The sequence below is a fragment of the Sphaeramia orbicularis genome, chromosome 3 (genome assembly GCF_902148855.1).
Source record: "Sphaeramia orbicularis chromosome 3, fSphaOr1.1, whole genome shotgun sequence".
Classification (NCBI taxonomy): domain Eukaryota; kingdom Metazoa; phylum Chordata; class Actinopteri; order Kurtiformes; family Apogonidae; genus Sphaeramia; species Sphaeramia orbicularis.
In genome coordinates, this window is record NC_043959.1 from 36,199,255 (window position 1) to 36,222,852 (window position 23,598).

The 23,598-nt window shown below is 38.3% G+C and overlaps 1 protein-coding gene across 4 annotated transcripts in view; it reads left to right on the top strand.

The window, feature by feature from the left end:
* Nucleotides 1–23,094, top strand: part of adcy7 (adenylate cyclase 7) — a 72,332-nt gene extending 49,238 nt beyond the window's left edge. For 2 of the 4 annotated variants that reach the window (XM_030122649.1, XM_030122658.1), the window contains exons 6-27: nucleotides 728–888; nucleotides 2,603–2,714; nucleotides 2,943–3,070; nucleotides 3,903–4,061; nucleotides 4,320–4,452; nucleotides 5,352–5,537; nucleotides 5,933–5,976; nucleotides 7,588–7,647; nucleotides 8,399–8,476; nucleotides 9,199–9,268; nucleotides 9,397–9,494; nucleotides 9,669–9,753; nucleotides 10,734–10,871; nucleotides 11,021–11,128; nucleotides 12,036–12,232; nucleotides 12,346–12,454; nucleotides 12,614–12,772; nucleotides 14,535–14,681; nucleotides 14,926–15,033; nucleotides 17,555–17,669; nucleotides 19,086–19,210; nucleotides 22,198–22,344. In XM_030122649.1, coding sequence (XP_029978509.1) covers nucleotides 728–888; nucleotides 2,603–2,714; nucleotides 2,943–3,070; nucleotides 3,903–4,061; nucleotides 4,320–4,452; nucleotides 5,352–5,537; nucleotides 5,933–5,976; nucleotides 7,588–7,647; nucleotides 8,399–8,476; nucleotides 9,199–9,268; nucleotides 9,397–9,494; nucleotides 9,669–9,753; nucleotides 10,734–10,871; nucleotides 11,021–11,128; nucleotides 12,036–12,232; nucleotides 12,346–12,454; nucleotides 12,614–12,772; nucleotides 14,535–14,681; nucleotides 14,926–15,033; nucleotides 17,555–17,669; nucleotides 19,086–19,210; nucleotides 22,198–22,344 — 2,667 coding nt within the window. Of the gene's footprint in view, nucleotides 1–727; nucleotides 889–2,602; nucleotides 2,715–2,942; nucleotides 3,071–3,902; nucleotides 4,062–4,319; nucleotides 4,453–5,351; nucleotides 5,538–5,932; nucleotides 5,977–7,587; nucleotides 7,648–8,398; nucleotides 8,477–9,198; nucleotides 9,269–9,396; nucleotides 9,495–9,668; nucleotides 9,754–10,733; nucleotides 10,872–11,020; nucleotides 11,129–12,035; nucleotides 12,233–12,345; nucleotides 12,455–12,613; nucleotides 12,773–14,534; nucleotides 14,682–14,925; nucleotides 15,034–17,554; nucleotides 17,670–19,085; nucleotides 19,211–22,197 lie in introns of all 4 variants that reach the window. The other 2 variants (XM_030122668.1, XM_030122676.1) reach the window with 2 other exon arrangements.
* The last annotated feature ends 504 nt before the right edge of the window (nucleotides 23,095–23,598 follow it).

Here is a 23,598-nt window from a genome sequence, read left to right on the forward strand (position 1 = left end):
TGCCCTCTTATATAGCAATCTGTGTTTGCATCTGCTTGTACACTGCAGAGCACTTTGTGGTGAAAGTATTGTGTAAAAACAGTTTCAGATAAAATTAACCATCACTGACTAAGCTGGTGTAGTCAGATGATCTAAGTTGACGCTTCTGTGATGGTATGAGGAGGATTAATCATTTCTTCAGAAGCTGGCTCTTCAGATTCCTTTAGCTGTTGAACTTTGAGCACTTCTCCACTGTCAACATTAGAAAACTGATCCAATAATGTTAGTGTTAATTTTTCTATATAAATGCATTACATCATGCTAATACTGGAGCCTGGAACTCTTTAGATGTTTGTTTTATATCATGGAGTTACAATGGTTTCTCCTTTAAACGTGTATGAGCACACAGGCATAGTTTTAAGTGGTAAAAGAGCTATTCCAGGTGTTAGTGGCGTTGGTGCTGACTTACAGCTGCAATATAGGAGTAGAAGGAGAAATGTGCATCAGCAGAAAATTGATGAAACAAAAGCCTTGTTTGATGAACAAAGCTCTGATCAAAGCTTGCTTAGAATAAGGTTCATAGCTATGAAATAAAGAGGGAAATGTTAATGTATGCACATGCGCATGCATTTCCTGTGTAAACTCATCTCTGGACTGATCACTCATCATTGTACATGGACTGCAGCAGTGAAACTGGAATAATTTGCAGCATTTAACTGTGTGTGTGTGTGTGTGTGTGTGTTTATAGGAAAACCTTCTGCAGTCTGTTCTGCCGGTCTACATCTCCATGAAGATGAAGCTGGCAATTATGGAACGCTTGCAAGACTGTAAAGACAAAGAAGAGCAACAGCGACTTGTTAAAGATAACAACTTCCACAGCCTTTATGTCAAGAGGCACGAGAATGTCAGGTAGAGCCAGTTATGAGGAAGTCATCAGTCATTTCCTATGCATTTATCCTAAAGTATAAAAGCAGCCATGTGCTAAATGATCAGTAAAATGGTATTGATCAGCCAACTAGAAAACCTAGACATTGAAATGTATGATTTTTTTGCGTATTTCTAGAACTATGAAGTGTCTTCACAACCATGTTAAAAAAAAGACTACATTTATTTAAACTTCATAATACATAAATGAAGCATAAAAACACACAGAAGGCAGATTTACTGACCATTTTTCATAACGATGGAGATTAGTATGTGTGTTTGTTTTCAGAGCAGTGACCCAGTTACGGCTCTTTGTTTTACGGGGGTTTCATTAATTTACCAAGTGCTGACAGATAGCAGGTCAGCTTTAACTGAACTCTCACAGATGGCTCTGCAGTGCATTTTTGTTAGAGAATTGCATACAGGATGTTGTGTCTTATCATGGAAAAAGACATCATTAGCAATATTTACATGTATGCATGTCACTTCAATTGAATTTCCACATAATGGTGTAACCTCCATGAAGATTAGAGTTGCTAATGTGTTTCCTTTAGGATTTTGTGAAAGGCTCATTGTTTCACCATCAGTTGTGTGTTGCTGTGTTCATTTAAGGCTACAGTTGTTGAATGATAGGCTGCATCCCTGACCTATCCCTATAATTACACTTCAGACCAGTCATTAGCTGTGTTGTCTGTCACCTGGCCATATTCAGTCAGTCACCAGTCAGGATCAAGTCAGGTCAGGAGCACTGTCTGTGTCCCTCTGCCGTTCAGCTGGTTAGGGTGCAATATGTAGACAGCCAGTGGTGGTAGTAAGATAGCTGTGTTATGTTTGACCTTTTACAAATGTATTTATTGTTTAATTGGTAGATTTCAATTTAGCTGTGCAAATAACAGTATGTTTAGCCATTAGATTCCACTGATGGCTATGCTAAGTTAAATTAAATATAACCCGTCATGTTGTAATTTACATGCACAGCATTCATCACACAATTTTTGACACATCCAGTGACTTGGTGAGATGAGCACAGCGTCGCACACTCAGGGTTTCAATTCTCGCTAAAGCCAGCCATGTGTGAGGCTTTTGCCAGACGTGCAGCTGTTTTCTTGTAGCATTTGGATCGCTTACAGGCCAGGTATTAGTGTCAGTCTATAATCCACTGGCTGGCAGCTTTAATAAGACAAGGGCTGTGATTCAGCATTGAACCACACAAGCTCTTTAATCACTCCCTGATCAGCTCTAGAGGTTAATGATAGGTGCATGTGTAGGTTGTACCCTAAAATGGTTCATTACTGTTTAGAGGCCTTAATGGTCATATTGGGACATGATGGTAAGCCTGTGCAGAGAAAGGTCATCATTCTCCGATATTTGAAGGATCCCCATTTAATTTCATACGGGTTAATTTTGAAAATTGCAGCTTTTCTTGAATGAAAGATTTTATTGGCAATGATGACTTTCAGAATTGTTCTGATACATGCACACTAAGTCTTATTTGCATTTGTGATTCAGTAATAAATACACATGGTAGAGAAAAACTGAATGTTAGTAATGAAAACACACACATATTCCACAAATTTTTGTCAACAGTCTAGGAATGGTAATCACCTGTTACTGTAAATACTGTATGTATTAAAACCTCTTTGGATATATAACCTTATTACCATTAACATGAATTAATTATTTAAATTTGTGTTTGTAGCATCCTTTATGCTGACATTGTTGGTTTTACCCGACTGGCCAGTGACTGTTCTCCCAAGGAACTGGTCATTATGCTTAATGAGCTGTTTGGCAAGTTTGACCAAATCGCTAAGGTGAGTAATGAAAAGTATAATATGATAGCAGCATAAAGTTAAGATTGTGGAATTTTATCAAGACAAAGCCATTGCACTCAAAATTTGTAATGCAATAGTACAATAATCTCATTATTGCAGCTCCCATGTTTCTAGGTGCATTCTGTCCAAGTCTTGACCCATGTTTGCTGCTTTAAATATCTAGTGTGGTCAAATAAATCCCACAATTTCTTTTTTTGGTTCCCACAGAAAAACGAGTGTATGAGAATCAAGATCCTTGGAGACTGCTACTACTGTGTGTCAGGGTTGCCAGTGTCTTTGCCCAAACACGCCAAGAATTGTGTCAAAATGGGCCTCGACATGTGTGAAGCCATCAAGTGAGTGTGTGTCAACCACAAGTCTCAATCCTATCTGAAATATACACAGTCTATAAAGAAATATAGTTGGTGTATTATGGACTGTGGGGTTAATTTGCAGGCCTGTATCTAGTTAAATATACTTCACATAACTGCTTTGTTAGTTTCATAATAATGTCTAGAATTACACATGAAAATACAGTTGTTACTACCTATTACATTAAGTTCTGACTGAATGTTGCTCTGCTTTAGTTAATAAAGTTGCAGGAGCTGACTAAGGGTGTAAAAAGACAGAAATTGACAATACACACCTTCCTTGTGTGGCTTTCTCCTCTCAGTCCAAATTATAAGACTCAAAAAAAAAAATATATATATATACTGAGCCACAGAGTAGAGCAGATGAGTCACATTTGAGGAAATCTTAACAGTGATTTGACAGTTGTAGGTATTTTTAGACAGGTGGTGAGGTAAAATATGTGATTGGCAGCCGCAAGTACCAATGTCTGTGTCATGAGGTTGAATTTCTCAGGCCAAAAACAGAGTCTAAAAATTAGAGTAAAAGTTTTGTCCTTAATTATGGAATTTGCCCAGTGATACCCAAAAAATATCACATATATAGCACTGCAGATTTAAATCATTAAGAAAGAAGCCACTTCTGACCTTAAATTAAAATTACCATTAGTGTAGAAATTGAACCTCTACATATATCCACACATATACTATAAATCTGTATGACACTCTGATACAGTTTTTTCAGTATTAATCGCTCTGTGTACATTAAAAGACTGCTGCCCACATAGAGAAACAACCCTTAACAGCAATAAGTACCAGTATTTGTGTCCAACTCCTCTAGGCAGGTGCGGGAGGCCACAGGAGTGGACATCAACATGAGAGTGGGTGTTCACTCAGGCAATGTGCTCTGCGGCGTCATTGGTCTTCGCAAGTGGCAGTTTGATGTGTGGTCACATGATGTCACTCTGGCCAATCACATGGAGTCAGGAGGTCTTCCTGGGTAGGTGCTTTTATAATGAGCTTGGAGTCTTTTCACACCCTCTACTTCAACAAGAATAATAAGTGCAGAAAACAAGCGAAGCTATTTTTATAGATCTTTAATTAGTCTTCTGACAAAGTGACTCATTAGCACAAACCTCATGAGCCACATCACTCACACATCACTTGCTGTTGATTGTTAAAGATATAAGAAATATCCAGTTTTTCACAAATACATTGTTTAAAATTTTTATATTTTATTTCTGTTTATTTCATTCAGGCGTGTCCACATCACAGAAGCAACTCTGAAACACCTGAACAAGGCTTATGACGTGGAAGAGGGGAATGGCCACCTCAGGGACCCCTACCTTAAGGAGCTCAATATTCAAACATACCTAGTCATTGATCCGCGAGTAAGTTTACTGACTGCATTTTTCACTGTCCCTCATCAGGGGCATTTCTGGTGTGCATTTATTGCTGGTAATCACATAATTACTTTAACTAATGAGATTATGTCTTTAAGATGTTGTCTTTATGGGGTAAAAACAAAGAATTATTGCTATTTATAGTTTTGTAAATTTTAGGTATTTTTTACTTTACCACATAAACCTGAAGAAGAGTTTGCATTTTAATGAGCTGTTGATAATTCATTATTCCAACAGTTTGTTAGTTGCATTAATTACAAAGTTCTCTTGATTTGTAAACAAACTCTGTGTAAATCTCTGCGAATGACCACTTGCTCAGTGATTCCACCCACAGCACAGGTGTGGCATGTCCAGATGCTGCTCAAACAGTGTTAATGGTACTCAGGCACTCCTTATACTGGGGACAATAAAAGGCCACCTCAAAATGTCAAATTTCATCAAATCTCACCATGCCACAGATAGCGCAAATCATGTGGGAACACACCATTGGCATGCTTGATGCAGAGATGATCCCCTTGAAGAGGAGTGGAATAACATTTCACAGACCACAATTGACAACCTTGTCAACTCGATGAGAAGATGATGTGTTGCTCTACAGGAAGCCAATGATAGACGATAGAAGATATTGTTTGGTCATTTCTTTCAACCCCCCCCACCATGTCCACATGAATGTTCCTGAATGCCAGACACCCCTATCATGTTCTAACAGACAGTAATCTGTACCATACTGATCATAAAACATTGTATGATTTGATATATTGTGCAGCACCTAATGCTATTAAAGATTTAAAGTGTCGCATGGGATGTTTATATTTGTGCTCAGTGTAAATACCAATTAAATAACATGTCCTCTAAACATAGTATGAATTGTGTGTGTTTGCTTTAAGTCTAAGGATCCATCACTTACTACCCGTAGTGCAAAACCTTGGGTGAATGACGGCCTGAAAATGCGGGCATCAGTGCGTATGACTCGCTACCTAGAATCGTGGGGGGCTGTTAAACCATTTGCCCACCTTCAGAACCGAGAAGGCTTCACCACAGACAACATGGTCAACGGAAAATCAATCAGCAAGGTGAGAAACGGTTCCCTGCTGTCTGTTTTATGGCCGTATGACTGATTGAGGTAACACAACTTGGTGAACAAATACAAAAGATGAGCTTGCTGAACTATTTCGTCATGACAAATTTAATGGTGTGATGTAATCCAGGAAATAACGCAAAATTGGTGGTTATGAGGGTGGGTGAAATGATCTAAGACTGTTACAAGTATATGGAAATTTGAAGTTGTTTATAAAATTGATGAATAGACAAACTGCATCTTGTGTGCTAGTTACATGCATTATAGTCTTTATTAGATCTGATCAGAATTCTGCTTAATCTCTGTAACATATGACGACTTGTTTAATGTAGTTGAGCATGGTCTTAAACACTTTTCACACATACTTACTGTTGCTCCTACCTTTTCCAGGACATACCCCTGCGATCACCTGCTGGTTCTAAACTCACTGAGAGGTAAGAATAAGTCTGAGCTCTTTTGTCTCGCTGTTCTCATTTTTAAGGGATTATAGAGAATAACAGAATCATTTGGAATCAGTCGATGAATGAGGCAACGTTGTTGCTCACACACATTTATCCTTGAAGTCAGTTTCTATAACAACTCAAATATTTTTCAAAAACATCTTGATGGTCATAACTTTTACAGGAAATTTCAATGCCAATGATTTTTCCATCTGTCTCAGAAGCTGGACTGGTGATGTCGTACAGCAGTGTGCTCACTCTAAACCTTTTAGACGGTTCATTGATATTTTTAATGGAACCTGAGGATATCCTTTTGACATAGGGTTAGGGTGATATTTTGGTATGCATTTGCTTTAAGTTTAAAGGTTCAGTGTGTACGATTTAGGCTCATCTAACGGTAGAAATGTAGTATACTCATAATTATATTTGTGTTGTTTGAGTGTATAATTACTTGAAAAGATGAATAGTTGTGATTATTTAGAATAAGTTGTTTATATCGAGCTTCAGTATTTTACTGTACCAACTAGACTAGTTTGTCTATACTGAGTATCCAGCATGACCAGTTTTCTTTATTATGTTGACAACTTAAAGTAGTGATACACAGGCTTTTATACTGTAAAACTGCTTTGAGTTGGAAAATGCGAGCAGACTGAAAAATAGTAATAATGATTTATAGAGACAGATACAGACTTTATTTATTCCTAGTGTTAGGGTTACTGTATTGTAATCTTTTAACAATACCCAGAGAGATTTTAGACTGCAGCTAATATATCCTTGATTAAAAAGCCCATAATGATGAAACAAACACTCCAATGAAGTCCTTTTATGGTTCTTAGTGGCCACTGGGAGGCAAAGGGTTTCAGTCATCCAATTTACAGATACATTTTTTGCAATGAACCTTTAGAAAGAGATGTATAATCCACTCAATTAGCTCTAAATACATTAAGTTAAATAATGCAGTGATAAGGTGCTACTTGAATGCCAGAGAATAGTCTGTATGGTGCTGATTTTATTGCTGTAGACCATTAAGGGTGTACAGTGCAGTACATTAGGCTTAAGACTTTCTGTAAATGAGAAAAGAAACACTTAGCTCATCTATGGCGCTCTGCATAGTGCTGCACAGGCAGTTTTTAAGGCAGGGCAGGGGGAGTGTTTATCTCTATAACAAGCCCTTTTCATTAGTTTCAGGTAACACATAGGCAAATGGATTGTGGTTAAAGCGTCCATTGTTAATTCTCGCTGCCTGTCTGACACAAGCAGTAAGTGTACTGACAAATATTCAAAGTGGAGACTGATTAATGAGCAGGACTCACCTACACAAACAGTGTGGGCTGGAACAATTTGATTAGTAGAGATAAGTATATGCCTAAAAGCACAATCGTTTCACCCGTAGAGATTGGCTTTATCTTGTTAATCTCGCTGACCAGTGTAGTTTAGGAAAGGCAGCAGATGGTGAATAAAACTACAGTATCTGCCAGCTACTCTGCTCCAACAGCTTTCATTACATTGTCACGTTTATATAACTATTGGCCCTGTGTGTTTTCTGGCTCCCTACTGCTTATTGTGACGAATATGTGTCTGTGTCTTACTCTTGGGCCCTGGCAGTTTTGATGAGTCTCTAGAGGAGCCGTTCTCCTTGCCTGCCCCTCCGTTCAGCAGCTATAAGTGAGTGAGGCCTTCGTGGCCTGCAAGGTCCTCTTTCCTCAGTGCAGAAGTTCTCAACCTTTGGGTTTGTGATGCTTTGATAATGTGGGAACTTTCATACTGATATTGTTCTAGATGTTTTAAGTTTGTTTCTGGTAAGTAGCAGCATCAGAAAATCAGTCTGCTTCCTTCTTTAAATGTTTCTTGTAGTATTGATGGCCAATAATTTTAGTCTCACAACCCAGGGTAAGAACTACTGCTGGAGAGATCCTTGCTATTTCAAAAACTAACCTACGCAGTGGTGTAACGTGATCACAAAAGTTGCCACAAAGCCTGTAACCTCTAACAATTCAAGCACTTAGTGGACTGACACGCTCCTATTAACACTGATCACTGCCTGGGGCTTCTGTGGATTTGGGTTTGTGCATCTGCGAGTGTGTTTCCTTCCTGACAAAGTAGGGGGTTTCCAAGCAGAAGCACAGCAGTGACACTCCTGCTGAATCCTGCAGAGTCCTTCTAACACACAGCATTCTTCAGCAAGCACATTTACTCTGCATAGCTCTGTCACAGACACAAGCAAATATCTCTCCTCCCCCACTAATGCTGAGACTGGCATTAATGAAGTTACCTCCAGAACTGTACCTCCAGCTGTACTGGACCTGAGTAACCTGCATGGCCTGATCTGGTTTTCCAGCATCTGTTCCAGTCAGCCTGTGTCTCTGCATCTGGCTCATCTGCCTGTTCCTAATTGTCTTTGTGCTTCCTGATGCAGGAACAAGTCCCAGAAGAGCAAGTTTGATGAGGAGCTGCACAACGAGATGACTACTACTATAGATGAGCTCAGCAGCAAGTAGGTGGATGTGTACTCAAAATGAACTTTGTGTACACATGTCAGAGCTGCGTGGTAACGGAAAGAAAATTACACTGAAATATTTTTTCTATTGGATTTTTCACCTTGGACTTAAATATTTCTATTTCTTTGAGAATTAATTGATTTGCAGGGGAGTGCATCTGCAAAGAAATAATGAAAGTAATTTAAAAAAGGTGAAAAATTGCTTTTTTCTCTGCATATCTCTCACCAGCAACAAACTATGTATCCACCCTTAAATCAGAGTAAATCGTGGTTTATCAGACAAAGCTCTGTTAGATTAGTCAGAGAAAAAGAACATCCACATTTGTCAGAAAATATAGTGGCTTTGAATTTCTACATAATTTGACTAAAACTGGTCTTTAAGGTCATTCATGACTGACATTTTTGATCTAAGCTATATTATGTAAGAAACATAATAGCAAAACATGTAGTTGTAGCAAGGCAATTTCGCGTTTGTGTTCTTTTAAATGACTGCTCTGTATGAATCAAGCACCTTAGACTGGTTCATTAACATACTGTCTGTACAGACTCTGTAGCAAGTGGAGCTAAAAGGATCCTCTGGTCAAGGTGTTGCTATTGTGTCCTGTTAAGTGTGAACCCATGAGGAGCAGTGTGCAGCAGCTGTTAATGATGGTGTAAAAGTCAAAATAATTATGTCTTTTTTTTCTTTCCTCCTCCCTCCCTTCCTTCCTTCCTCTCAGGCAGTGGTCGAAATCTGAAGATACAGGCAGTTTAGCACTTTGGTTTCCAAAGAAAGATCTGGAAAAACAGGTTAATTTAGCACACTTTTTTTTTTTTACGTGTTTCAATAAAATTATTATAGTTTATTAAAAAAAGAGGTTTGGTTGTTTGCTCCGTTTCATGTTTTTTTTTTTTTTTCCAATCATTTTTCTTCAAAGTATCGAGCTCTGGATTTGCCAGTGTTCAAACACTATGTTGCCTGTGCCACCATTATCTTCTTCTGCATCTTTTTGGTTCAGATGCTTGTCACAAAGGAGTAAGTAAAATGAAAAATGTTCATATTCATTCATTTAAAAGAGTGAAACAATATTTTTTTTGTCTGTGTCTGAAACCTGAGGTGTAGGCACATTCATTCCTACAAAAGATTTACTAATTAGAACGGTAAAATGGCACAGAATAGTGAAAGGTGATGCTCTTCTATTTCCTTTAGTCCACAGATGTTGGGGATGTCATTTGCAGTATTGGCTTGTGTCCTGCTGCTCATCCTGGCCGTGTGTTTCGCAAGCAACCTACAGGTCAGTCTTAAGTCTTATGTTGACTTTTAACACTTAAGTGCAATGGGGTTAAGTTTCAGCTTTTTTTGTTCCTGCACTTACTTTGGTCTATAGAAAGTGGAGTACATAAGCCTCATTACAAGAAACTCATCATTCCCCTTTTCCAGGAACCTGCCAGGTTAAGCTGGACGCAAATCCCAGTGAAGACTATTTTTTGTTTGACTCAAAGATGCAGTAAAGTAGAACTTAACCCTAATACCTGAACAAATTTAATTTCCTTTAGCCTGAGAACTTAAAATGATAAGTGGAATTATTTATAGTTTATTACTGTTTTGTCAGAGGAGTCGCAAAGTAAAGGCAATAATAGAGCAGCAGAAATGTAATTTCTCTCAGCAATCTGTCAGCAGGGTTACTTACAGGTAGCTCACCCAGCTGGATTATCTTACAACCAATATATACAGTGGATAGACAAGACAGACACATGTAGTCACAGCGACTTCCATTTCGGCCTTTCTTTATTACTTTGAAGGAAATGGATCATGCCTACAGAGAAATATGGATTTTACATTCACAAATCTAATATACATTTTGCTGAAGTCTGACAAAGCAATATCTGACAAATAGAGGCCAGACATCTAGCTTTCAATAAAATGTGTTTTTTCTATTGCAATCAAACAGAGGTCACTAAAGCACCACATTACCTTTAGCAAGAGGGAAGTGCTGGTAAAGTTAAAAGGTGAAAAGGATTTCTGCCTGAATTAGTGACAGACTGGAAGCGTGAAGGGTATTCATTGCACTGCAGCCTTTTATTGCTGGCTTATTGACTTGGATGACATTCAGGCCTTGACCACCAGCGTTTTCTCTCTCAGACAGATTCCGTCCCTCAAAATAACAAAGGCTGAGCCATTCACACATGATATCTGGAGATGATGACTTTAACCGTCACATGCTCCTCATACCTGTTTGTTTCCATCTTTGCTTTTCCTCTTCCTCCTGTGCAGCGCCTGTTTCCAGAGAAGCTTTCACGTTGCCAGTGGCTTCCTGCTTTGTCTGAAGCAGTGGTTAAGCAGCCATGTGTGCGCCTCCCTTTGGCCACCATCACTACTGCGGTTATCATTATTTTGGCAGTATTCAACCTGGTAAGACTTTGTTTATGTGTTGAGTGACGGACATTACATACTTTACTATTTCTAGCTGTGCTACACTTCATAGCTATCATACCAAACTTCAAAGCATGTTGTCTAGAGGTTGCTTGTCAGTCAAATATTTTTCCTCCCTCTGTCTGCAGTGCTTTGTCCAGACATGTGTGACCAACTGTACCAGTAACATTCATGATATACTTCACTCAAATGACTCCTATAAGCAGGATTTAGAGAGGGAGCTCTTCTACCTGCCTGTAAGTGCTTGCTAATCATAGATGATGGTGTAAAGGCAATACGTATTGTTTATCCATGTTAGACTGTTAGAATGTATTTGCAAATACACAGCTCTGGAATGTGTTGAAGTACCAGAGAGGGCATGAATGTGGGTGAGTCTATTTGTGCATCACCATTATGAGAGGATTTTTCTTCTCCATGCAAAATCAGTCCCATTGAGCAACTTCGGGATAAATTCAAATACATTGTGCAATGAAATAAGAACCAGTGCTGATCACACAGATTGTGCTTAACTGCCTTTGACAGTCCAAAACTAACTTGCGTTAAATCTGCAGGAGGCGGAAAATTAGGAAATACCCCAAAAAACAAATCGAAACACACGCTCGTCCTGCAACTTTCTCTTCATTGCACTGAACCATACAAGCACATGCATATGCATTTGAGGAACAGCCAATAGGGCCGCCCTCTCGCTCCCTGAAAACATCTGGTTGGGTAGAATCTTTCATTGTGGGTTAGATGTTCTCAAGCTTGAAAAGGTAGCCAAAACTGAATTGAATTACAATATGTGGAATGGTTATTGCTATGCTATTTTAACATTATTGCCTGCTTCAGCTTTAATTTTCTGGTGTTTTTAATATCTGCTGTAGCATGACAACCGTAAACTGTATTGTTATTTTGTGTTATCTATTAAAATTAATAGTTTATACCCACATGCAGTTTGTTTAAAACTGATTTAAACCTTAAACTGAAAACTTTGGTGTTTTAACTCTGGTCATCCACCTTGAAGAAGTCTTCTAGAGCTTGGGCTTCATGCAGTCTTGGCATGTGCAATTTAGAGAAAGCATTTCTAAATACATCATTATGTTGAATGTTGTTGAATGCCCCAAATGTAACTGCGTCTCTTCTTTCTTTCTGTCCTCCCTTCAGTACTCCGTATTCTGCTGTATTCTATCTCTTGTTGCATGTGGAGTCTTCCTGAGAGTGAGTTTTGAGCTCAAAGTGCTCTTCCTCACCCTGGCCTCCACAATATACTACATCATAATCCTCACCTCCAAACGGGACCTCTTTGTGACCTACGGAATCGTCCTCTATGCTCAGGTTGCTGACAGCTGGAACTGCAGCAGGTGTGAATACAGAAAGAAATCTGTGTAGTATCAGTATTATTGTTGTTATATGTTGATATATACAGTCAAGTACAATTTAAGTCCATTTAATGATGGTGTTTGATCCACATCAGAGGTGAAGAGTCCATTCTGCAATGCATAGGCCTGGTAAAGCACCCACAGGTGATGAGCTGCATATACATCACCCTTTTCCTGGTCACTATGCTCATCATCTCACAGCAGGTAATGAAACTCTCTCCCTCATCTTTCTTTCTGTCAGTTTTACCCATTCACATTCCAGACAGATCCGGTGGAAACATTTCAACGAAACAGACTCAGCGGGGGATGCTCAGGTTTCCATCTTTACTTGCTTCAACTTCCTTCTATGTTTCTGTCTGACAGAATGAGTCCTGCTTCCGACAGGACTTCTTGCTGAAGTACAAGAACCACACAGAGCAGGATGAGATCGAGACCAGGGAGAACCTGAACCGCCTGCTGCTGGAGAATGTGCTTCCTGCTCACGTGGCTGCACTGTTTGTTGGAGAAAATAAAAAGAATGAGGTAAGATGTTTTTTTCAGTTTATTTTGAATTGGTGTGTGAATAGATCAACCTTTAAAACTATAATGTTAATATCTCTCTATTAAAATATCTCTAAATGTTTACATCTTATGTTATACACTTTGTTGAAATCTGTAAATTTGAAATGTCATGAGCAGTTTCATTCAGTGCCAATCAATGGAATCATATCATTACTAACTTTTTGAACTGGTGGCTATTTCATTACAATGAAATGATGTAATGTGAACGTGAGTCAGTAAGTGCTGTAAACATGAATCACATCAGATCAACTGAAATCTCATGATCCCAAACTACTTCACACCATCATCATCAAAGTCTGATTGAGAGACTCATCACGCCAGGAATGACATGCTGTGTTTATGTGTTTCTTTGACTGTACAGTCTTTCCTTGGGGGTGTTGAAGCCTTATGTAAAGACTTGAGGCAGAAGTGTTAATCCTTTTCATGTGTGTATTAGGCTTGGGATACATTGTACGTTCCATTACATTAATAGATGACATGGAGGATAAGCACCACTGGCTAAATCCCAGGCTGTTGCTTATATTTTCCATCATAGAAATCCATTGTTTGCACAGAATGGTCCATCAATACACTCAGACCATAGGCATTAATGGTCAGATTGAATTAATGGGAGTAGTTCTAAACACCATAGGGTGAAAATTGATGCTTCAGCGTGACATCAGCAGAGGAGCTTATTTGCCCTTAAGTGGACATTCAGAGTGTCTACTGGGAACTCATGAAGAAGTCACTGACAATGGTTTCATTGTGAAGGTGAAAAAATGTATACCAAGCATCACAATGACATGTACATGCACTGGCGTGTCAGTGGTAGCATGCTCTCTCTCTTTGCTCAAACTTGGATGTAACTTGGGCTTAGTTTGGTCTGTAAGAAGTACATTTTCTGCAGCTTTGCTAAAGGCATTCAAGGTCAGTTTTACACATTTTCCAAAAATCGCATTTCAGTTTCCTGAATGACAAAAGACCTCCGAGGTTTTGTAATACAAATATAATGGCTAAGTTAACAGTTAGGAGCCATGTAAGTAGCAGAGCTTGACAAATCATGAGTTTGATGGATGTAACACACATTAAATTGCTGATGTGTGTCAAATGTGCTCTATAAACCAATTGGCTTTGTCTTATAAATGTTCCAAATATTGGTGTAGGATCCATTAGCAGGCTGACTGCTACTGCTTTGACAACACATACAATATAGAGGTGAAGAAATGTTGATGAATTGAGATTAAGCTGTTTGAGAGGAAGATGACACAGGAAGGACGTTAAAGCCTGTGGTTAAATATTAAACCTGTGGTTAATTTGACTTAGTCTGGTTTTGACCAACTCTATATATAAAATGTCAAGAGATCTTTTTTTTGTGATCTGGCACTATATAAATAAAATTTGATTGATTGAGTGATTTAATTGGTTTTCCCCTGTAAGTCGCTTTGGAAAAAAGCGTCTGCCAAATGCGTAAACATAAACACGTAAACAACATAAACATAAATAAATAACGAAAATGAAACTGAAAATAAAAATTAAATAAAAGAATAATAATAAATGAATAATGTAAAATAATAAAGTTAAAATGATGTAGTTGTAAAAAGTGAATTATATATGGAAAGCAAAAGGTTAAAATTGTGAGAAACTGGGTTTTACTCATGTTTGTAAAGACTGTGTATTTTATCTACTGTCTACACTTGGAAAGTGTTGTCCACTGTGTAATGTGCCTTTCACACTTTCTCAACAGGACCTCTACTACAAGTCCTATGACTGTGTGTGTGTGATGTTCGCCTCTGTACCAGATTTCAAAGAATTTTACACAGAATGTGACATAAACAAGGAAGGCCTGGAATGCCTGAGGCTCCTCAATGAGATCATCGCTGATTTTGACGAGGTCAGGCAGATGAGGAAGGAAACAGGAACTTTCTCTTTTATTATTTTTCAGTTCATATATCAAGCACTTCTCTGTAGTGCAGATCTGACAGACATGACGAATCTGCTACCGGTAGCTCTATTTCTGCTTAGTCCATCTGTACTCTTTCATTCCGACTGTAGCCCAGTGGGCATGCTCTGTGTTTAAATGACTGACTCTTTCACTTGTGCACCTCATTCATTTTACATCATGTCCAATCCAACAGCTGCTGTCCAAGCCCAAGTTCAGCGGCGTGGAGAAGATCAAGACGATTGGCAGCACATACATGGCTGCTGCAGGACTTAGTGGGACGCCCGGTCAGGAGAACAATCAGGTGGGATTATCTCAAACCAGGGTCACACTTCAGTCCGATCAGTTTTACTCCCTGCAGAGCCAAAACTTGGATTCTTTAAAGTATCAGTCTGGTTGCAATCAAACACATCTTTACACTGTCTGTACTCAGGTAGAACATAAAAGTAAACATAAATCAGTACTTCTGCTTTTACCAGGGTTTATTTACGCAAAAAAAGTTAGCAAATGCACTCTGAAATGTACGTTAAGTATAAAAGAACAATCCACTTTTACTGGACAGAACTTGAAACACTATGAAGTTTCTGTATAGTCTTATTTTGTTAATGTCCTTTTTGTCCGATTCATCATTAATACCATTTTGTTCATTTTTGCCTCATCACTTCTTTTTTACAACATCATTTTCATCTTGATTTGTCTTATTGAATAAAGACTAAGGTTACATTCATTTGTTTTCCTTAATTTCACAGATTTATGTTGTGGGTTAAAATAAAATGAACAAAACAAGTTCTAAAGGTTTTTTTTTTTTATATTTGTCTTGTTGCATCATCCTCATATTGTTTCATCTTTTCTATCATTTTCATCCTCCTATGTAAATGTTTTTATCTGTTTTCATCTTGTCTTGGTACTTCTTTGACATTATTTCCACTTTTATTAGTCTTTGGTACATTTACTTGTGTATTTAGACCCTAATAGTTCATAAAGTTTGAATTTGAACCCTCCAGGTGCTGCAAAACTATATTTATATTCATTTTGGCAAAAATCTAGTGGATTTCTCCAATCGTTTTAATTCCTGCTTAATTTGTTACGTCAAAAACTAGTTACATCACTGCATTTGCACATATAAGGTCAAGACTTCTGACAAACATTTCTCCGAGTACACAATAATTGTTTATCAGCAGCAGCGGTTGTAGTCCATACTGAAAATATGTCCAAACTTCAAGCAGATTACCTAAAATTTTCAGTTGTTGGTTGCATTAACGAACACAAGTGGCTGAACGGGACAGAGCAGCACAGTCAACAACCTGAAGGGGGTGGGGTGTGAAGTGGCTCATGTGCATTTAAAGGACCAGCGCTCAAAACGATCTCTCTGGTGTCATTACTCAGAAATAGGGTTGAAGATGGACCTGTGGGGTTTAATTATTGAAAAATTCAGACCCAAGCATAGCATTTACAGTTTATGTAGACCACAGGGAAATGTTTTAAAATGTGTAATTCCATTTTTTTTTTAAAAAAAAAAAGCAAAATATCACTCCTTTAATAGTAGCAGCTCCACTTAAATGCATTAAAACTAAAGTAGTGAGGCCAGTTTTGAAAAGAAAACAAAAAATGAACAGACCACTGTGTAAAATGTAGAGAAAAATACTCAAGTGAAGTACAGATACTTGAAAACTCTTTCTAGGTACTAACAATTACAAACTATCACACATTCTCCTGCATGATGAAAAAACAGCTACTCTCTAACCCACAGGTGTCAAACATGCGGCCTGGGGGCCAAATCCAGCCTGCCAAAGGGTCCAGTCCGGCCCTTGGGATGAATTTGTGAAATGCAAAAATTACTCTAAGAAATTAACAATCCTTTTAGTTCAGGTTCCACATTCAGACCAATTCAATCTCAAGTGGGTAGGACCAGTAAAATACTGTCATAATAACATAGAAATAATGACAACTCCAAATTTTTCTCTTTGTAAATGTAAATATTTTCATGTATTTACACTAAAACAAAGTATAATTTCGCAAAAACTGTGAATAATCTGAACAAATATGAACAACCTGAAATGTCTTAAGAGAAGTAAGTACAATTTTAACAATATTCTGCCTGTTACTCAGTGTTTTGTGTGTTTGTAGATCCACTGTGATCTGTAAGTTATATATAATGTACATGTGGAAATGATAAACTGAGGCAGAATATTGTTAAAATTACACTTATTTTTTCCAGTTTGCTCATGTTATTCACATCGTTTGAAAGGATAGTTTATAGATGTAAACCTTTTCATAATGTAAATGTACTTTTTTCACTCTAAAACAGAGAAAAGTTTGGAGTTGACATTATTTATATATTATTTTGAAACTATTTTACTGGTTCGGCCCATTTCAGATCAAATTTTATTGAATGTGGCCCCTAGACTTAAATGAGTTTGACACCCCTGCTCTAACCAAACTTGTAGCCACAATGTAATGTAAACATGCTTAGAGTGTGTGTGACAGACTACAGTGAGACGAATAAGAGTGAATGGTTGGATGTGAATGAATTTTTTATTTAGATGGAGTTATAGAACTGCATTTTTTTTTACTGCTTTTTGTATGTTTTAGTTTTTATTAATGTCTGTTTTTTTTTTAATGGTAACATTAGCCTGCCCAGGGACTACAGGTGGAAACTGGCACTAGTGCTACAACCTGTCACACTACATCTGTCTAAATAAATAAATAAAATGAAAAAAATGAAGTGAAATGAGAGGTTCAGAGATGTGGCTGTTGTTCAGTGTTGAAGCTGGTGATTGACATGCCTCTGGCTGTGTGTCTTTTCCATTTTGTGTTTTTTGCAGGACAAAGAGCGGCAGCAGGCGCAGATAGGGATCATGGTAGAGTTCGCCATCGCCCTGATTGGCAAGTTAGATGGCATCAACAGACACTCCTTCAACAGCTTCAGGCTGCGTGTGGGTAAGTGTGCTCAGCCGCTTGGCAGCTTCCACATAAACCTTCCACTGACGACTGCTTTGTACTGGAGCCAGTTGTTTTGTTGCTGGCATGGTTCTTGCACTGTCCTTGTTAGTTGTTTCCATTCTGTTACATGCTCTTGTTCATTCATTGTTTCATTAAAAGCAGCATTATACCATCACATAGCACTTAAACATCATTACCAGTGAGGGTATTCTTGACAGGAATTAACTGTCTAAGGTTTAAGAAGTGTAAAATCAGTCACATTGAACATTCTATACATTTTACAATAAAAATCCCCAAATTGATTTGATTTACATTCATGTCATGGTTCTTTAAAAATGATCAGTGAGCAGAGGCACAGTATATAGAACAGCTTTTATCGCCTTGTAAAAAAAAAAAAAAAAAAAATACATGAATTAAATAAAGGTAATGTCCAAGAGTCTATTCTTTCTCTTAACTGCTTTTAATCCTTGAAGTCTTTATAAGTTCAGTTTAATCTTATTTGCATTATGTCTTCATTATTCTTCTGTATAAATTAAATTAGACTTTATCTGAACTGTCTGGAGTTTTACCCTGCATTGATATTTCTGTAGTCCTGACTGTTTTTTTTCCCCTGTCAGATGATATTGAGCAGACATCCTAGATAAAAGTTTGAGACAAAAAATGTGCTTTTATTTTTGCGATAATAAAAGATACACAAGTAGTCGAGCCCATAGCAAAACACTGATAAAACTAATATTTGTCTTGGTTTTTTTTTTCTTATTTTCAATGAAATATTCTGTTCTTCTCAGCAGCTGTGACTGGAAGACATTGCTTTGATTAAATATGCAAACCCAGGGCTCTGAATGAATTCATTGTTGAGGGATTCAAATGTTTAACAGCAGAATTAGTTTTTTTCCTCAGATTTTGTTGACACCTTTTTATGAAGCAGTTGCAGTGTAACACACACTTTTTTGTAATATGCAACACCTCAGTCATCAGTCATTAACTGGTATTGTAATCAGAGCTTGCTGGTTTTGAGTCCTCCCAGATCTCCTGAAGACAGAAGCTGTGGCACAGTCGCTCATTCTGCCTCATATACACTTTAACTGAGCCAGAGGACTGTCTGAGTGCTTTTCAGACAGCTACCCTTGAAAAAAAATAAAATGTCACGCATAAAAAACCATGTTGAAATGAGTGGAATAATTATTCTCAAACATAGTCATAACCTGCATGCTGGTAAATGTCCTTGAGGAAAATTGCTGCAGCCTTTTCTTCCTGATTCTTTTCAGTGAGGTTTTTCAATCCAGCTGATGCTATGCCAGTTAGGATTTTTCTTTCTTTTACTGCAGCCAGAGGTATATACATGGATGAATGTATCTTTTCTCTTCTTGCATCCTGTTCATGTTCTTACCCTTTGTTCATTTTCTCTTCCAGGTATTAATCATGGCCCAGTGATAGCAGGAGTGATCGGTGCAAGGAAACCTCAGTACGACATCTGGGGCAACACAGTCAACGTCGCCAGTAGGATGGAGAGCACCGGAGAGCTCGGAAAGATCCAGGTACTTGGCACATAAGAGAAACGGCACCATTCCCAGAATTCAATTTAACAGTTCCTCACCTCATATGACTAAGACCGGACAAGGAAAAAAACAACGGGAGAGGCAAGAATTTAGAACATAAAGCTAAATGTTCTGCTTTCATTTTGATTCCCTCCTGTCTGGAAATAGAGTTGGGTTTAAGGTGTTGCAGTGCAGAATAAATGCAGTTTGAAAACACTACAAAGCGGCCTTCAGACACATTTGCAGCTTAAAATCACCTCTCAGTTGTCAGAAAATCATGGCATTGCCACTTGGCAGCTTCAGTATAAACCTTTTTAACAACAAGTACAGCTGTGTTTGTGCCAACACAATAAAACAGGTCTGCTTGTTGCACAATACTTGTTTTTTTTCCATTGTTCTCATAGGTAAAATCATTTATGTCACAAAAGCAGCGTCATACTATCACAGAGCACTTAAGACTGCAGAAGGCTTATAGGAAAGCCATAACAAGTGACTAAAACTAGAAAAACCTACAGTAGACGAATGGATTGACATCATTTATGATGGAAAGAATTACTTTTGCAATAAGACTACAACAAGGTTTGTTTTTGAAAAGATGGGAAAGATGGATTAGGTATGTCACACCAGTTCATCCATCGTTTATCTAAAACCATATCTTATGTCCATTTCACCCCTTTATTCATTTTAAACCCTTTTATATTGATGTTTTTATTTATTTATTTTTTAAATATCCCAAATGTGCACCCCAGCATTCCTGTTCTAGGAAGTTTAGTTCTTAATTGTGTATTGTAAAAATTACATCTTTGGTATTACTGAAGGAGGACCAATCATCCATATTTGTATTCTGAGGAGTTACGTATCGCTGTGAGATTCATTTGAAATTTTCAGTTGAATGGATGAGAATGGTGAATTGCTATGTGAATAAATATGCGAACCATGGAAAATACCAATTTAAAAAAAAAAAAGACTGCAGTAGATATCCAACGAGTGTAAACTTTGACAGAAATGAGCTGTCTACAGTTAGAGAAATGCATAAATACATTTATATTTAGCCCATTCACTAATCAGCTGTACATGTTTTTTTAACACTCCAGCAGCAAAACAATTGGTTGAATTCATACCAAATTGGGTTTATAGATTGCCAGTGACCCAGAATAGATGTGATTACATTTTGGGAAAAGTAGGTCAAAGTTAACATTTTTTATGAAATTTAAAAAAAACAGAAATTCTCCCATTTACTTATAATGGGCAAAATTTCAATAAAACATCACTTTTGTTTCAATTTACTTCAAACTTGGCACATATATAGACATAATTGATATGCTGACATCACCACATGCATAGACATGATGACATCAGCTGAATCGATGCCAAAATAAGCTACAATACCTGCAAGGGGCGGGGTTTGTTGTTCCTGGCACCACTTGTTAGGATTAAAATCAGCAATCAATTCTTGTTTAAAATGTGTTTAAAAATGAGAGATGTGACGTACGCAACATTAAAGACTAAAAAAATACCCACAGGAATAGGATGTTAACTCTTTAAGTGCCAGACAGTTAAGGGGCTAATAACCCTTAAAAGTGCCACAGAATTTGGCCGTTTTTCAGTATTTCGCGTCGTTTTTATATTATATAATATTTGAAGAATCCTGCAGGAAACCGCTCGGTAACATCCGACCGATTGCTGATTAGAGTCAAAACGCACCGGACGCAGCCGATTCATTATTGATCGTAATTTGCATAATTTATAATAATAATAATAATAATAATCTTTATTTATATAGCACTTTTCATACATTAAAAACTGTAGCACAAAGTGCTTTACATATCAGTTTAAAAATCAGTACCGCCCCCCACCCACACCCACCCACTCACCCGCACACGCACACGCACGCACGCACGCACACACACACACACACACACACACACACCTACACACACACACACACACACACATATACATGCAAACCCACAAGCTCACACATACTTAAGAAGACTGACTGAGTACGGGTAGACCAGAACAAAAATGTACAAGTAAAAGTAAAAGATAAATTTAGGAGGCGCTGTCTCAGGGAGCCATCCGCACCAGGAGGCAGCCAGCGACCCCGGCGACCAGGCACCAGCAACACAGCCCCGCATCCCAACTAGTGGGAGAGGGCCAACTGGGACCCCCACCCACCAGAAAGGAGCGGACCCCAGTGAGAGAAGGCGCCACAGCCCCCGGAGTCCACAGCCGCCCCCCGGCATGGAGGGCTCCCTCTGATGAAACACCGGAGAATAAGAAACATTAAAAAGATATAAAAATATTATTTGGTCGCGTGACCTCAAATTCCCGTCTGCTTGGTCTCAAAAGGGGGACACAGAAAGAACGTCATCGAAATGTGAGAAAGAAATGGGGGTGGATGGTTTGTTTGTACACAAATATGGCGTGTTCTCCAAAGCCGATCTGATCGGCCCGTGGCACTGAAAGTGTTAAAGGAGTTGTTTTTCCAGTACATTTTTATTGTGACAGAAGTAAAAGCTCATCAGCTTTTCCAGTCTTGTTCTGGCACAACTTGGGTGTAGCTGTGTCCACTGGGTAATATCAGACTTCCCCACTGTAATAAAGTAAATGCTCACAAATAATCACTCCTGTCTAGATTTCTTGAGTTTGTTTTAAGATGCTCTGTCTCTTAAAGGGAGAAGGCAGGTTATATCAGTAAATTATATTAATTTTCGTCTATATACGTGTATTTGTTTATATTAGTAGTTTTCGTATTTTGAGATCCAGGTTGGGTTGGTATGGGGGTTGCCACTGGTTGGGGGGCGGGGTTATACTTTGTGTCGCAAAATCTTGTATCATAAAATTTTAATCTTTTTGTTTTGGTATTGTGCTTTTGGAGATGCACAGTGAAAATAAATTTTAAAAATCTATCAAAAAAAAAAAGGGAGAAGGCAGACGCTGGAAAAAACCTAAATTTGTGCTTGATGTCATGTGGTCACCTCCAGGTTACACAGGAAACGTCAGGCGTTCTGCAGAAGCTGGGCTACTCGTGTGAATGTCGAGGACTAATCAACGTGAAGGGGAAAGGGGAGCTGATGACCTTCTTTGTGTGTACTGACATGAGCAAGCAGCAAGGTATGGGGCTGAGCTGAGGCCAGGTGGTCTCGACCAGTGGGACTGGCTGCTGACTCATGTAATGAAGTCAAGAGTTTACACCCCTACACACCACAAGTGTTGAGACAGAGCTGAATCTAATCCAGCTGTGTTCCTGTCATGTTGCTGAATGAAATTACTGAGGAATTGCCTTCTCGCTGTCACATGGACATCGCGCTTAAAGCTCTCCACCGGGGACCTGCTGCACTGATCCGACATGTTTGTGCTGGAGAGACGGTCAGTACGTACTCATCCTTTTCTATTCAAACACTCTTATGTCCAGTGATGAGTCACTTTTGTACTTTTCTGTCTTTAACCTAGATGTTGTTTGTGATAGGAACATGTGTATCGTACTAATGCCAAATGCAGTGTGACATTTTTGAAGACCTTCTTTGGGACTTTAAAAAAACAAAACAATGGATTCTGTTTGGATCTTACTTTGAAGCCCGTATGATTTTCTGTTTGGATACTTTGCTCTATTACTGTGTAATAAGCAAGACACGTGATGTCAGGCGATTTGGCAGAGCTCTTTTGATAAAATGTTGGCAGAAAAATACCTTTTCCTTTGTAAAAACCATAACATAGTCATGGTTGCTTTGTGGCCAAGTTGCAGTTCTTTAACTCCTTAATTACCTATTTATCTGCCGCCTCTGACTAACATTAGAACGTGGCATTAACCCTATTTGGATGTGCACATTGTGCAGGTTCTAGCTGTGCAGCTTGGCCAGAGTAACAGTTTAATATTTTATATGGGGGGGGGGTTTAAATATTAAATACCACATTAGCCCTGATTTTCTGATGCAACAAGATGTTCTAAGCACTCCTGTGTAATTTTTTTGACATTTTCGTCCAAAAACCCCCCCTACCCCGAAAATTACTTTTTTAAACTCTGAAAATCGCAGCTTTCACAGCTTCTCCACTCTTTTGTCCAATGCAGTGTCTAAATATGTTCATGATGGGCCATTTAATGATCTTGTAAGTGCCATATTGTATGGTAAGAGTACTTTGTACTATGAAAAGTCTAATGTCAAGGTCATATTGTAGGTTAAATGTCACCAAAATACCTATTTTTTTCAAAAATTCAAACCATTCTGACATTTTATCAAATCTGTCCTCAGTTCTCTTCCCTCTGGTTTCCTGGTGGGATCCCCCAAGGCCTTTGGCCCTTTAAAGACACATTAGAGACAAAATATTGCAACATGTACATTCCATTTGAATTTGCATCTGTGGCGGGAAACATTAGCACACATTTT